Source organism: Electrophorus electricus, chromosome 6 (assembly GCF_041902795.1).
Source record: "Electrophorus electricus isolate QZ-2024a chromosome 6, ASM4190279v1, whole genome shotgun sequence".
NCBI classification, from domain to species: domain Eukaryota; kingdom Metazoa; phylum Chordata; class Actinopteri; order Gymnotiformes; family Gymnotidae; genus Electrophorus; species Electrophorus electricus.
Window position 1 is genome coordinate 23445265 of NC_137502.1, and position 16542 is coordinate 23461806.

General features: G+C 42.3%; 1 protein-coding gene across 4 annotated transcripts in view; it reads left to right on the forward strand.

Moving 5' to 3' along the window:
- Nucleotides 1-16542, forward strand: part of cntn5 (contactin 5) — a 149845-nt gene that overhangs the window by 43141 nt on the left and 90162 nt on the right. For 3 of the 4 annotated variants that reach the window (XM_035525503.2, XM_035525504.2, XM_081716019.1), the window contains exon 2: nt 11356-11475. The exons of the other annotated variant lie outside the window; for it this stretch is intronic. In XM_035525503.2, coding sequence (XP_035381396.2) covers nt 11421-11475 — 55 coding nt within the window. In that variant the 5' untranslated portion in view covers nt 11356-11420. The remainder of the gene's footprint in view (nt 1-11355; nt 11476-16542) is intronic. 4 annotated transcript variants of the gene reach the window in all.

Here is a 16542-nt window from a genome sequence, read left to right on the forward strand (position 1 = left end):
CTAATAATAATAATAATAATAATAATAATAATAATAATAATAATAATAATAATAATATACTACTACTACTACTACTACTACTACTACTACTAATAATAATAATAATAATAATAATAATAATAATATACTATTACTACTACTACTACTACTACTACTACTAATAATAATAATAATAATAATATACTACTACTACTACTACTACTACTACTACTACTACTACTAATAATAATAATAATAATATACTACTACTACTACTACTACTACTACTAATAATAATAATAATAATATACTACTACTAATAATAATAATAATCAACATTGATTATTAGGGTATTGGCCAACATTTGGTTAACAGTCAAAGGAATCTTGCTACCATTTGCATTCCTGATGTGTATTTACTTCCTTTAAAATGACATCAGCTGCATGAGCACATTCTGAGAGCTGTCTGCCTCTCAAACACGAGCTCTAGTCGCATCTAGCTGCATCTAGCTGCACGACCTCATTAACCTCAAAGTTCTGCAAACTTTCTCTGCATTTGTTAAGTACTTTAAGTGAACAGTGGAATAGCTTCATAAAATCAAGTTTAATCTTATTTCCTAAATAACACGAGGAATATAAATTTGCACTTACCGGGCAGGTGAAGTCATACATTGCTGATGGATTTGTGAATTTAGTCTATTGTCAGTGCAAGGGCTCAACTAAGAGACATATAAATGCAAAGATTGCATGGCTGTGTCACACATCCTAAGCTGACTTGTTTACATCGTATTCAGGGGGCAGAAATCTACTTTGAACAACCTATGAAAGTTTGAAGTAGCTGCTAAGCTCATTCAGGTTGAACCATTCTCCTTATCACATAATTAAAGCTATGTTTTAAAACATTTGCTCGTGCACTCAACCCTTAGGCAAGAGCCTATCCACTTAGGATTCAATGTCTCTGGGCTGTTAGTGGGAAAGCAGACTTTAACAGAAAGGGAAGAAGAGTCTAGTAAAGAGCCTGCACAGTCTACGCTTTGGTAAGATGTGTACATTCTCGCATAAGCAGTATTTACAAATGCTGCTATAAATGCATATTAAAAAATCTACCACCTGGCCTGCGGTCCATCATGAAAGAGGTCAGTAAAGGTTGTTGTGACAGGGTCCAAGAGGTCAATAAATGCTGTCATGACACAGGGTACAGAATAGACAGAATAATGGGGAGATGTATAACGTGTATCTGATAAAATAGCCTCTAACTATCTTTGCGTGTGATATGTATATGCAGGTGAGTTTGTTTCCGCACATGTATGTAAGCAATAACAAACTAGACTACCCAAGCGGTCCTGGCATGGTAAGGTGTTCTGATGTTGTTTTTATATTTGTTTCTTTGTTTGTTTTACAAAATGTTGCATGGCATAAACCTGAATGTGCGAGAACATTTCATAGGTTAGATTAAAGTTTAGAGTTTAGGCAGTTATTTTATTTATAATCTCTATTTGAAATTAAACGTTTAACTCATATGGAGGACCTGGCGTTGGGCTTGTAATGTGGCTGACCCTCAGCTGATGGCTCTCACGCAACGAACCTAAGAACTTAAATAGAAAAGTAAAAAAATTGATGCGGTTTTGAGCTCTGGTGCCAGTGCAGAGTGGGGCAGGTGCACTGGTGAGTTACCCTGGAGAGCATTCATGCAACATTAAAGGGGCATCTTGGACTGAAGAAGCCTCCACTGTGAGTAGGTTTGCAACAAAACTACTTTAGATTAGAATCAAATTAATTAAATTACTTGTAGGGGACACAGAAATAGCCAGCAGAAAGGTTTTTTTTTCTCGGTTGATCTCTTTTGAGGGTGGGACAAGGCCACGTGACCTGCTTTCATCTCCTGCACTTGGTTAGCCTTTCCTGCTCCCTCACTCACGCTGCAGTGTCCATGAGTTTCACTTTGCACAAGCCCCAAAATTGCAGGTTTCATCATTTACAGGCTTGTTTTGCGGTGCCTGGGTCTTTAATAATCCCACACTGTGTCAGAAAGGTGGTTCAGAGGGTACGTGGTGACAAATGGCCACCAGTGTCTTTATTACGACTACAGCGGGATGTGCTGCACACTTTAGGACTTTGGACCAAATGCATGAAGCGTACAAGCGAAAGTTTGGAAACCGTGTCAGCAACCTCCCAGGACGCTGCTTTTAACGGCAAAAATGAGCGGAATCTGGGCAGGCTCGCCACAAAGACATCCAGGCATAACGCCACAGTCTTGTCCGGCGTTCCTGAGCTGCCAGCAGTGCCGCACGAAGCCATTAAGTATGCAAGGCTTGAAATACCGTGCTCCAGGTCTCATGGACGACAAACATCGAGACTATTTTCTGTCCAGGCTCCAAGATGGTGAAATGAACTCCCACTTGCTGTCCGGACAGCAGAGTCCCTTGCAGTCTTAAAACGCAGAATGAAGACCCATTTATTTGCAGAATATTTAAAGGACAAGTCACCCTGCTCCCATATTAACTGACTAAATTAGTACTTACTGTAGGGTATTGTTTGTTTTTTAACAAACTCTAGCACTTATTGTTTATAGCACTTATCATTGTTTAAGGTAGACCTTATGTATTTTTGTACTTCTAGGTATCAGCAGTCATCCCTGTATTGGTATGTTTGATTCTAACCTACTACTGTACTCTACTAAGATATATTCTGTGAGTAAATGACAAAGCACTTTTGTAAGTCACTCTGGACAAGAGCATCTGCTAAATGCCGTAAATGTAAATGTAAATGCAAGGGTGAGTTGTTGTGGAGAGCCACAGCTTGGTACACGACCTGTAGCCTGGTGTTGCATTTACTGCCCTCAACCTTATGACGTCCCCAACACACGGTTTGACATCATCACTGGCATCATCACTAGAATTGTACAGATTGCTCCTCATACTGAACGTGTGCTTAAAACCCAACGATGATCCAGTTCTGTTATATTTGGACAATTAAAATCTGGATAATTGCTTAAGTGCGTTTGACCTTACTCTTAAAGAGCTAATTACAGAGAATCCCATAAAAGCAATCAACTCAATCGGCATCCTGTTTAAATTCTAATTAGGGAGCCTTTTAATGAATAAATTGTTTTGTGTTTTTGTTGTTTTCGTTCACCACTGGTATAAGTGGGGAAATTTGATGTTGCCTTTGTTTTTCGATTGAAACAGCACTGCTGATGCTTGGTATCTTAAGGACCTCAGCACCCTCTGTCTGTGAATCAATAAATTATAACCGTGCACTCAAGTACCATAGAGTTTGCATAGGGGACGCCCCCATCCAGGCCTGGTTACAAATGATCAATGCACCTTATTGATGACTACGAGGACTGTGAGTGGCCGGAGTGTCTTCGCTGCTAGGGAGAGAGGGAAAGAAAAGAAAAGTCAATATCAGAAGCTCGGGTTACGGCTAGCGGAGGATGCCGGCCAGACGGGATTCGAAACAGCACAGGGCCACAAGGGCCCGGCATTGGAGCAAAGGCGGTGCAGCGGACACAGCCTTCGCAGTGCCAGCGGTAATAACCCTTCAGCGCTGAGTTCCACTGACACTTTTAAAGGCAATTAGTGTTGTGCAGGATGTGCATTACTGGAGACTGCTGAGTGCAGCCATTTCTTGCCAACGCTCTGACAGAGAGGCTCATGGTCAAAAGGTTTACCTTGCGAGGTATGTTTTATTATAAACATCGGGCTCATCCGGCCAGAATACCGCACGGCGTTCAGAGCGGTGGAAAGACACACCACCTTTAAAATTCTAATGACTTTCTAAAGCCTAGACAGATATGAGTTCACATTTTTCTTTTTTCTTTTTCTATCAGTCTAAGGCATAAATCTGTGAGCTGAATCTTTTCGCCGTGGGTAAAACCTGACCTTTCTCACTGATATGGGAATAGATTTTTATCAAAACATGCAAAAAAAAAAAAAAATCCTCTATAATTTATACTGTAGGACGCAGATGTCCACTCTGTGGCTGTGTGCTACCACCCTGCGCACCTCCATGCCAGACGGCATTCAGATGGTACCAAAGGCTTTGTCCAGCTCAATAAGGTGCGTTAGGTTACGATGGGAGCTAAACTCCACTTGACAGTAGATCTTCAGGATCAGAGTGGTTTCTGTAGGGTTAAACCCTAAATCTGATCCTAGAACAGTGGCAGAAGGCCAAAAGGTAAAAGGCCAACAGGTAGCAGGGCATGCTGGAGTTATAAAGCCATCATGCATTAGCGGCTGGGAGGGAAATGCTTCTCCGTGCGATCTGAGCAGGTCCAGCACTGCAGCGCCTGTAATTATAATCAGGTCTCTGCTTCTGCTGATTGCCAGGCTCCTTTACACCTGCCATTAAAATGAAACCCCCTTCACCAGATGGACAAGAGGAACCGCTGCTGAGACACAACCTGAGCCCATACACCGGGCAGGCGATAAGGCCGTGTGTTTGTAAACAAGTTTTAATTAAGGATAAATAAAAACGACATAAAAGGCCGTGCATGCTCGTGTGGTGCGCGGTAGCTACTCAACATTCTCGAATCCATTCACCAGCGCAAGTAGAGGCGGCTCTCCTGAAAGTGGAATAGCACCATGGCCGTTGTCTAGAAAGCAGAGGTGGTGGAGAGGCTTCACTTTGAAATAACTCACTTTCATCTGTCTCTGTAATAGACTGGGTTTAATGATGCGGTGCTTTGGGGGAACCTGGACCCAGATTGCAGCATTAAGAGCTGAGGGTAGATTTCTCTGAGGATCTGTTCACAGCTCGGCAGAAAAGCACAGCTGCTTGATCAGACATGAGGGCTGGATCGGATTACGTAGCTGAGACAGGGCAGCGCATCAGACACGTGGGTCCTCGGCGGGAGGCCAAGACTTTCAGAGTGGCGTGCTCTAACGGCTCGCGTCGCGTGACCCGGGAGGGTCTCAGCAGATGGATAAGGTGCCTTTTGGGATGGATGGGGATCGGGGGGCAGGTGGAAGAGATCTTCACTCGTGCGGAACATCGTGCATTTCCAGCCATTTCAACCGTTATACGTCAACCTGTGCACTTTTACGTCCCTCATACCAATTAATATGTCATATGTCCCCTCCATGAATATGTCATTGTTTCCTCTTTTATGCCCCTCCCCTCCACGAATATGTCATTGTTTCCTCTCTTATGCCCCTCCCCTCCATGAATATGTCATTGTTTCCTCTCTTATGCCCCTCCCCTCCTTGAAGGTGCCATTGCATGCTCTCTTATGCCAACCCCCCCATGCCCTCATGTGTGGGTCATTTTGATAAAAGGAAGGTGCTTTCCATTTACCATTAACCTGTGGTGCAATTGTGCAATTACTTTCCTTCTTTATCCGCACCAGTTGCCCTCTGCTCCTCCTCACACTAAATGAAGGTGTTATGGAAAGCCAAGAATAGCAGGATAGCATTAGTCATCTATATATATATATATATATATATATATATATATATATATATACACACACACACACACACACACACACACACACCCCAGTAGCAAAACACTGAACAGTTTAGATGTCGAGAAGAGCAGTTGTAAGTCTTTTACTGAAGAAACCTAACCTTGCTTCATATTTTAGCAGTTGCAGACCAATTTCTTACTTTCCATTTCTGAGTAAAATAACTGAAAAAAATAGTCATCAAAAATAAATGCTGATCCAGGTGATGTTTCAGTACTTCTGGACTTAACTGTTACGTTTAATAGTGTATACCATTGAATGTATCCTAATTGGTCTTTCTGTACCACTTTTATTCTCTTTGTATATGCTGCCACTGATTAAGAAGCACAGAATTGATTTTCATAGTTATAAGGATGAAGCACAACTGTACATGTCTAAAGCACCAGATGACGTCACTGCTGTAGATAAACAGGTCAACGTCTGACCAGCATTGATTGCTGGACAGACAGAATTATTTTAAAACCGAATGAAGACAAGACAGTAATAAATGTAAATGATAGTGAAGCAAGTAGAAAAAACAGTGTATGAAAGACGTGAAAATCTGGCTCTACAGACAGAAATTGGACTCTGTTGTAACCAATAAAGCAGTTATATGAATAATGCGACTAAAACTGCATGCTGTCATTTAGGGACTATAGCGCACGTGAGACCATATCTTGGTCTGCAAGGTGCTAACAAATTGGTCCGTGCTTTTGTTGCTCAGCTTGATTAATGAAATGCATTGTGCAGATGACCTTCTGCAACTACAGCACACAAACTACAACTTGCAGCAGCAACATTACATGGATTAGGAAATGCGTTCGCATTAGAAAATTTTTAGTATCACTTCAGTGGCTGAATCTTTTATTTAGAATTGATTATAAAATGTTACTACTAGTTTTTTAATCTCTTGGTGGTATAGTCTTCTCCATATTCCATGTAGGAAACTTTGGATGCAGAGGCAGCGTTCTGCTGTTATGCACCAAAGATCTGGAACACAACGCCAGTAAACATTTGTCAGGCTACCTTCTTTCACACACACAAAACAACCAGCTAAAAACAAATTTCTTTACTTCTTTACTAGTTTCTTTCTTGCATAGTTGAACTGTTATTATATTATTATATCACCTTTTCAGTCGTTGCTTCTATTTGTTGCGTTTTTATTTGACTGTTTTATTGCTCTTCTTTCTGTTGTTTTTATTTTGTACTGTAAGCTACTTTGATCTGTATTTTTAACATATCTAATAAGATTAATTAGAAAATAACTAAAATAAGGTTTTTTATTAATATAATAATAATAATAATAATAATAATTGTTTAATCCATTCTGCGTACACACACATTTTACGGACCCACTTGGAGTGAGGTGGATAGAGGAGAGTTTACCTTAATCCATTCACGGCACTGAAATGAGCATCACTGTCTGGATTTTCCATAGTCGACAAAAAATGTAGATATATACTATGATCCCTGCATGCTTTTTCATATAGGTTCATTATGCAGAAGTGCCTGATTAATTAAGTATTTTGTTTATTTTTCATTTTGTTTGTTGATTCTGTTTTTCTATGAAAACCACTGCTTTGATTTCTGGGACCTTCAACATCCTGGGACATTCAGTTTTTCCTAAGAAATTGTTGATAGTTGAAAGACTTTAATTCCAAATCAGAATGGACTAAAAGTCCAACAGAGTATATACATGCTACACAGATACATAACAGTCTGGTCAAGTGTGATTACTGATGCGCTAGTTTTTGGGACAACCCTTCTGTGTTTCTTGTTCTGGCAAAGGTAAATGGGAAGGAGACATCTAGCAGTTGTATGACAACTGGTGTTATTACTACATTACATTACATGTTGGGCTTGGTCAGAGTTGAGGTTCTCAGAGGCATCTGTCTGGGCTTTGTCCTCCCGGCTCCGTTGTAGCGAGTCGTACTGCAGAAACTGACAGTCCCAGGCTTTACGCAGCACTCACGAATCCTGACTCAGTGGCTCTGCTGTGATCCCGACAACCCTAACCCAAAGCAGTTTCTGGCTACTACTGAGGCTCGGAGACTGATGTAGTCACAAAGACCTCAAGTCCACAAATACACACTCACACACCCAAAAAAAGGCCTCTCTTCTAGATGCACGGAGACAGATACATAGAGGAGACATCAAACTGCTTGTGCGTTTCACGAGGTGAAACACAGTGCCAGACTCCACTTAGGAGACCCACTTGAGCTCAGAAGAAAAATTGCAGAATGCCGACACGGACATTCTTTCAAAGGGCTTAATTCAGCTGAAATAACTTGTGTTGCACATAACTACAAATTGAAATAGACGTAGTAGCAAGTGTGTTAATCTGAGGTACATTACCTGAATACTTTCACAGTGAATGCATGCTGGTCTTAAGGGTGTGTAACTTACTCTCTTCCAGCCTTCCTTGGGTTTTGCACTATATGGATAGAACAGTGATACAACTGGAACATGGTTAGCAAACTACACACCTTGTGTACCTTGTGTTTTAACCTTGTGTTTGTCCCATTTATTTGGTGCTTTTTTTCCCCTAATGTCTCTTATAAGACATGCACTGGTGGTGGGCTTTTTTCTGGACCAACTCATGGCTGGATGAAAAGCCTGGAAAAGCACAGCCATTAGCTAGGACCGTTCCCAAGGTTTCCCACTTCCTAGAGCCATTTTCCCGCTTGTAGTGTGGCATGTTCCTTAGCCCATGCACGCACACGCCGTCTCGGAGGGAACTCTCAGAAATTGCTGTGACTGAAAAATTGCCTGAAAAATTACCAATTTGCATGATATTTGATTAGCATGACACATTTCAAAATAAGACAATGCTCTTTTATTTTTCAGCCAAGGAATGATTCATTCATGTTATAAAACAACCAACAAAAGACATCCGCGTGGAGCAGTCTTGCGCACACTGAATATAAAGCAGAGAGAAGATAATTCCACTTTTCTTTGGCTTTGCAGTGCATTTGATCCGCTTTTGCATTGTCTATCATCCATAAAACAAATGCAGGTCCTTTTTTTTTTTTTTTTCACTGGAGGACAAGAGAGTTTCTCATTGTGTGCAGCCAGTGAGCGTGTGTCACCATGCTTCAACATTTATTAATCTCTCCAAATATATGTTTGCAGTTTATTAGGGAAAAAAAAAAAAGCGAACGCTTCATCAACATGATTTAAGAGCATTCTACAATAAGCAGGTGTTTCAGAAAACAGGAATTATTTTTAGAATGTTATATAATATAATGTTATATATGTTAACTGATTAAATTATGTGCAACGGCCTCGCAGAAAACCTCTCCGAGCAGACCTGCGTCTGGTGGATGTACTCTGGCGAGTTTAACGGCGTGTCTCCTTAGCAAACTGGTGGCACCCTTCTCAATGGGGAGCTGTCAGAGGCCCTCGGGGTCAGTGCAGCGGAGTCCGTCGTCATCTGACGCCCACCCCGCTCTAATCCCTTGCCCTGTGGGAGATAATATAATTGATTTAGCTCTTTTAATTAATGAAGGATTCAAAGACCATCAGGCTGCGAGGAGTCTGGCTGCAGCAAAAACCAACATTGCATCACTTTCTGCATTTTTTTTCCATTTTCTTTTTTTTTTGCTAAAAACAATTAGCAGAAAGGCAAACATTACCGTTCCCCGTAGCGTAGCTCTCCTGAGCCGTAACAGGCGGATCTGGCGTCCCTGCGTCTACAGCTGCGGACCCTCTCACCTGCCTGCCTCCGTGACTCTCCTGCCTTGATCAGTCGAGTCGGGGCGATGTCGAACACGCAGTGCCAGCGTACCGGAGCGTGCTTCTCTTCCCCCGCGCCGCTATAATAAGCCTTCACGGCTTTGCATCCTGATTCGGTTTGCTTTGTAGTTGCCACTGCTATAGTGTATTCCAGCATACGCTGTATTTTGAACACGTTCTTGCAGTAGTTAACAGCGAACCTTAGTTCGCAGTAGTTAACAGCGAACCGTAGTTAAGTTCCTTATCACATGCTTTTTGGGTAATGGGGATGAAACAATACAACAGAAATAAAGCAACGAAAAAGTTTCCCTGGTGACATAAAAGACGGCTCAATTCACAGCAAAGGTCTGCTGTGAACACATCAGTAATATGGCAATAGTAGTAATATAAATGGCAGAATTAATATGTAAATATTTTCTGCCTTTCCCATGTAAAGAGAGCTAGCATGTTACCTTTATGTCCATGAGGAATTACCTAGTTATTGCCTTAATTTACATGTCCCAATTAATGCCTGCTGAGATGTCTATAAAATGCGCGTATTGCCTATATTACAGTTCGACATTTATGACTCTGGTATATTTCATTTTAAGTATTACGTTTGGCAGATTTCTCAGAGAGCAAGAGAGAGAGAAAGAGACAGCAAACGAGAGAATGAGCGCGGCCCCAGAGCCAGGGTTCAGTCAGGTCTGACTCATGTAGAGCGCTGCACTGCAATGAACTTTAGACAGAACACAAAAGGCCCCTAAAACTGATGGTTTGCAGTAAGGCCAGCTGCTCGTTTGTTTCTCAGGATCTTGATCGTTCTTCAGTTTCAGTCCTTCTTCATTTTGTATCATCAGTCATTTCCAATCATTCTTCAGTTCCAGCCTTTCCTCAGTTCTTCAGCTCCAATCATTCTTCAGTTCTTCAGCTCCAATCATTCTTCAGTTCCAGCCTTTCCTCAGTTCTTCAGTTCCAATCATTCTTCAGTTCTTCGGCTCCGATCATTCTTCAGTTCTTCGGTTCCAGCCATTCTTCCATTCCAATCATTCTTCAGTTCAGATCATTTTTCAGTTCTTCAGTTCTAATCATTCTTCTGTTCTGAACATTCTTCAGTGTCAATGATTGTTCAGTTGCAGTCATTCTTCAGTTCCAATCATTCTTCAGTTCGGAACATTCTTCAGTTTCAATGACTCTTCAGTTTCGTTCGTTCTTCAGTTTGAATGATGGCTCTCTTACTGCATGAATTTTGTGAGGCAAAGCAGTCAGAGGAATGTCCTGAACCCACGAGCTTCCTGTTCATTGGTTATGTGGGTGTGGTTCATGATTTTTGAATCCTCAAGCTTCCTGTTCATTGGCTATGTGACTGGAATAGATCCACATCGGGAGCAGGTCCTCATGTCCACAGCTTCACACTGATGTTGTTCTGATAGAGGGGCTGTAACCATAAATATGAATGAGGGCTGATGTCCAATGTTGTGGGTGTGTGTGTGTGTGTGTGTCAGAGACACAGACAGAGAGAGACAAAGATGTGAATGTGTGCACACGCTCTCCTCCGGCTCTCTGCTGGACTACATTAATCGTGTCCTTCCGCATCAATTAATATTTGTTGTGATTCTTTTCTTTTTTTTGGTAAAGAATTAATGACTGTGGGTGAATGTGCATCCATGTTACTGTGTGTGTGTGCGTGTGTGTGTTTGGCTTAGGGTGTGTGAGTGGGTGTATGCATGTGTGTTGATATGACTTGTACTAGGCCATTTTGAGGGTTGTGTGTCTGCAATTTAAGCTTCTGGTTGGTTCAGTATGCCTACAGCAACATGCTGTTCTGCTTTGATCATGAAGAATAATGTTTTTTCTCTCTCTCTCTCTCTCTCTCTCTCTCTCTCTCTCTCTCTTTCTCTTTTCTAGCTGAGGAAAGGGAAGTGCTGTACTGTGCAAACTTATTTATTTGTTGTTGCTTGGTTCTCAGGGTGTTTTCACTCGTGTGTTTGGTTCCATGCCACTGAGCCCCTCCCAGTGCCTTGGAGTAACCCCCTTCTCTGCACTGATTCACTTTCAGCAAAGGTGTTTTTACACTTACTAACATCTCTCTCCCTCCTCTCTGTTTCTTTCCCTCTCTTGCTATTCTTCCCTGGTTTTATCTGTCTTTCTCCCTGACTTCCCGACTCTATCGTTCTCCCCTTCTTCTTCCTCTCTATTGTCATTTTTCTTTCTCAGGCACTGCTTTAATGAAGAAACAGACCTGCTAACAATCTTTCGGAAGGGGACCCTTCAGAACAAGTATGGGGTCACCATGGAAACCACTTCTCCTGCTGTCAATTTTCAGCGGCCTGGCAGGTAGGGGAGCAGCAGTACGATGGATGAACAGCCTCTCTCTCTCTCTCTCTCTCTCTCTCTCTCTCTCTCTCTCTCTGTTACTCCCTCCCTCTCCCTCGCTCCCTCTCTTTCTCTCTCTCGCTTATCGCTTTTATTTTTCAAATAGTAGATTTGCTTGGAACCCCCACACACAGATACACACATCCACATGCACATGCACACTCATATGTATGCAAACACACATCCATGTGCAAACACATACACACAATACAAGCACACATACCACTACACACACACACACACACACACACACACGTTGCCACATAATGTATACAGTGCATTTTTGTAAGATGTTTGAATATCAGAGATTTTTACAATCATCCACATCGTCAGGTCTGATTTCCTACCATGTTGTAGTGCCCAGCTCTGCCACTAGTGCTCAATGCAAGGAGTAGCTGGCCCTCCCCCCAGAGTCCAGCTGTGTCTGAGAATGCATCCCAGTGCTGAGAGAGAGACACACAGAAACAGGGACAGAGAGACAGAGATGGAGACATAGCGAGAGAGTGTGAAGAGAGCTGGATATTGGATGGTGTCACCTGAGACTCCTGTCGTGCTTAGAAACCAAAGAGTCATTTTGGCTGCAAGTGAAAGATGGACAGAAAGAGAGAACCTGAGAATGAGAAAGGGAGAGAGAGAAAGAGAGTCTCCTCTGCGTGCACATCTGACCTGGAGACGTTGCAGACTTTTCAGCGTTCGATCAGAGGTTGTCAGAGGTGGCCAGCACCTCCGTGGCCTGCGTGATGTTGTGAGATGTCGTGAACCTCAATATCTGCTCGCCTGCCCGGTGCACAGATCTCTGCGCTCATCTTCACTTTAGATTTAAGACAGAGGCTAGCAGAGGATGGCGAGTGAGCTGTGTCAGAAAAAGCTTCAGGCCTCCATTTCTCTGGTCTTTTATATTCCAGCTCACATACAGATCTGCCCAACCGGCCATGAGTCACAAAAGGGTCAACACTCGCTTTAATTGAATATAGCTTTGAATATAACTTTAAAATGAAAAAAGGAGAAAAGGTAGTTCTGCTTGACTGTTTCTCTTGCTGGCTCTGTCTCTCTCTGTCCATCTCTTTTTGTCTATCTTTGTCTCTCTCTCTCTCTCTGGCACTTAGAAGTGTGTTCGCAAGGTCATGACGAGGCTTCGCAACCTGTTACCGACGGCAAATAAACGCTGTGTTCTCCCAGTGTCTAGGCCGAGCAGTTGGCAAGCCATTTCACGGGCCCTGCTGCTACTAAACAGGTGTGAGGAGAGTTCCCGTGTACCCACAAGGAGTGGAGAGCCCAGCGGGTCCTGGGTGTTCCAGCACTAATAGGCCAGGCCTGGGTAGTGCCTGATTAAAAATGACGCGCGCAATCACTGGCGTTTGCTTTGCTGCATTGTTCGGGAGGAGCCCTTTAGTGCCTGCCTTATGTTACGCTCTGCCATGGGCGATGTTGCCCCGGCGTTGGACGCGGATTATAATTGCAGATGAACTGTTTAATTGAATCTGCTTGAGAGGGATCGGCACCGTTTTGAAAACAGAACCATAATGAGTCAGTATTTGCAGAGTTACAGCGCTGAAAGGCAACTCATTGACTTCCTCGTCAGATGGCAGCGTCGAGAAACACAGTTTAATTTTGCATTACGGCTGCCTGCAGGACGCTGTTGGACAGATGCTGACTCAGAGGATGATGTGTGATGGATCAGTGGATGAGAGAGAGACACACAGTGAGAAATAGCGCGAGAGACTTAAGGAGAGACAGCTAGATAGAGATAGACAGAAGGAGAGATAGAGGCACAGAGAGCATCAGATCTCAGATAGTCCATGTAGATAAAGAAGAGAGACCTGCCCCTTGCTTTCTTATGTGTGCTTACATTCAAAAAATTTAATGCACACACAAGCCCTCTGTGCAGGGCAGTAAATAACGTGCACAAGACACTGGCAGCCGTTCGCTTAAAGGTTGCTGAAACATGACTGTCAGGCTACACTTTCAGACGGGCCAGGTTCAGCTGCTCCTTGAAAACTCGTTAGAACTTTTCGTGGACGTGAATTGAGTCTTTAGTGCTGTTCTGATTCATGGGTCACTCTGTAGAAACTACCATGCTGAATGCAACACACTGTAAGACCTGCCTGCCTGCCCCATCAGATCTATTCTGTATAAGGCTAAGTGCATGTACAGGCATGTATTATAATGTTCTGAATTAGCACGGGCCATACAAGGCAGTGTAATCTTTTGTTGAAAAATCAGTTATTTAACGAGCACATTTTTATGAGCACAGAGAGAATTAGCGTTTGCCCAGCTATTGTTAATGAGCTCCACTGCACATAAAGGCAATATAAATGTCCAGCAAACGCTGAGTCTTTCTCTTCAACAACATTTGTTTAAACCACTCTTTTCCTGTTTTCCTGTGCGGTCTTAGCATACTGATATTGGTTTCCACTGGAAGTTTTCTAGAGGTTTATTTAAAGGAATGAAAGGCAGATGGATGGATGGATGGATGGATGGATGGATGGATGGATGGATGGATGGATGGATGGATGGATGGATGGATGGATGGATGGATGGATGGATGGATGGATGGATGGATGGATGGATGAGAGAAAACCTACTTATAATAAAATGTGTATTAGGATCCTGCTACACCAGTGTAGGCATTGTCTAAATAAAGTCTCTCCACCCAAATATTCTAGGTGTTAAACTGCACTGCGAGTGTGTTAGAGAGTGTTTGCAAGGAGAGGTGTAGACAGCTTGTTCGTGACTGTAGGTAATTGAAAGTCTGTGTTAATAACCGATCTGCACTGGTAACAGTAATCTTTGGTACTCGCGAGGAGCCAGGCCAACCGTTCCGGATGACGGTGATGTCACGTAACCTCTAGCCCTTGTGGCGCGTAGTTGCTGCTATTTACTGGGGAGGCATTCCGAGGCCATTCAGAAGGCTTCCCAAACAGACGAGGCTGCAAAAATGGCTCTACAATGCGGACCTGTTCCAGCAAGCCCGAGCGAAAAAGCAGTATAAACGGTCTGCAGAGTGGCCCATAACGCTGTTTCCTTGTTCTGTTTATAGGCAGTGCAAACCAAATTGCTGTGCAAAGCAACATGGTGCTTATTACTAAGGACATGTGTAATAGGGCCATCGGATGTTTATTTATTTGTTTTTTATTGAGAAGCAGAATGACATTAAGGTCATTAGCATAACAGTCCTTTACATAAAACCATCTCTGTTTGCCATTTTCCTCGTGCTGTGTTGTGCCCAGTTCTTGTTGTCAGTCTAAAGATCAGTCAGTCAAAATGTGCATCGCAATCAGCGACCTTCACTTTGAAAGAGCGTCATATTCTGGACATCGTGTACATCACGTATTCAACTTTCTCTCTGAACCCAAAGTAGCAAAGAATGACAGATGTTGAATAAATCAAGCGGAGTAAAAAGTATCATATTTACTTTGAAAAGTAATTAAGGAAAAGCAGAACATCTCCAAAAATGGAACCACTTTAATGAAGTGACACTTGGAAAAAAAGGTAAATACACGAACGGATTATGAGCACTGTATGACTATCAACCACTGGATGACACCTGAAATGTGAGAATGTAAACATTATTAATATCATGTAATATAAACATTATTAAGAATTGACATTTGTGTATCTGATTGTTTTGAGCAAATTAGCAAACTAAGTCTATAGATTAAAATACTTTAATGTAACTCCAGAAAGGTGACTTTGGGTTACGACCTAACCTTTTTTTTATTACATGATTTACTGATAATCTATTCATATAATGAAAAACACAGTTTTAAAAAAATCCATAAACAGATCACACATTTTTCCCATCACAAAACGTAATGAATAAACAGACAAATACTAACTGATTGAGTGAATAAAAGACATTGTGAGAGACACTGAAAGAAATAGAGCAAAAGAGAGAGAGAGAGAGAGAGAGAGAGAGAGAGAGAGAGAGAGAGAGGTGCAAAGATTGCTCTAAGAGTTCTTCAAGAGGTGATGATCAATTTCCAAATGTTTTGTTCAAATTGCCAGTGGCAGGTCCACTGAGGCAAATGGAGTGTTAAAAAACAAATCGCTTTGGTATTAGTCGCTCTCACAAGAGTTTGGCATTTCACGTGCTAATGATGACACTTTTCCCAAAGTGCTCTCAGGCAGTTACCTGTTATTCCCACATTTGTCTTCATCACACATTCTGTCATCTTCATCGCTCTCGGGTTCTATCTCTGTCACCAGCTTCCGGGCAGAACGCAATGCCCTCACATTGTAATTCGCATGCTGCTGTGCATGTACCAACAGTACGCGGAACATCACATGTTTTCAGCGGATCAGTAAACGTGCATGTTTAGGAGAAAACGGGTTTTCTTAAGTAAAAAAGAAAGCGAAAAACAAACAAAAAGTCAAATAATCATATCGGCCATTGTGAACCAGTTTCTGAACCTAATATTTCTACTGGTTCCATTCAGGTATTTCCAGTGTTTTAGGCGCTGAAGGTGCCATCCGCTGCGTGCTCTGCCATCTTTGTTGGTGCACCGCTGTACAGTTGTGCCTCACGCGCCAGTGACCTGAGGCGCGGATCTCCGGGTTTTGATAAGTGCGCGCGAACGTCAGCTGAATGTACATTGTCTGCGAACGCGGCGTCCCAGCAATCGTGCAGCGCAGCTGAGCTTACCATTTCTAACTGGATTTTTCTCGTGTCATTTTTTTCATTATACCTTGCAGTCGGATGATTGTAATTATAGTCATTTTGAGTTGTCACTTCAACATGTCGTACGAGATTGGACTAGGAGTGCATGTTCTCTTGTAAGTGTCCGAAAATGCAGAGGTTGGTAGAAATCATTGACAGTGTATCTGACACGTCTCTGACTCGTTTCCGCCCCCTGCCTAAAAAGTTTTCCATAAATGGGTTGGAAAGTCACAGATAATTTGATTCATTTTCGTTGATTTATTTATTTTATTTTTTTCCTCCAAACCGAACACAGCATGTTGCTAAGCTACAACCGCTGCTTTATACATCCAGTAGCGTTTCTTTGTTGACAAATGGTTTTAATATGC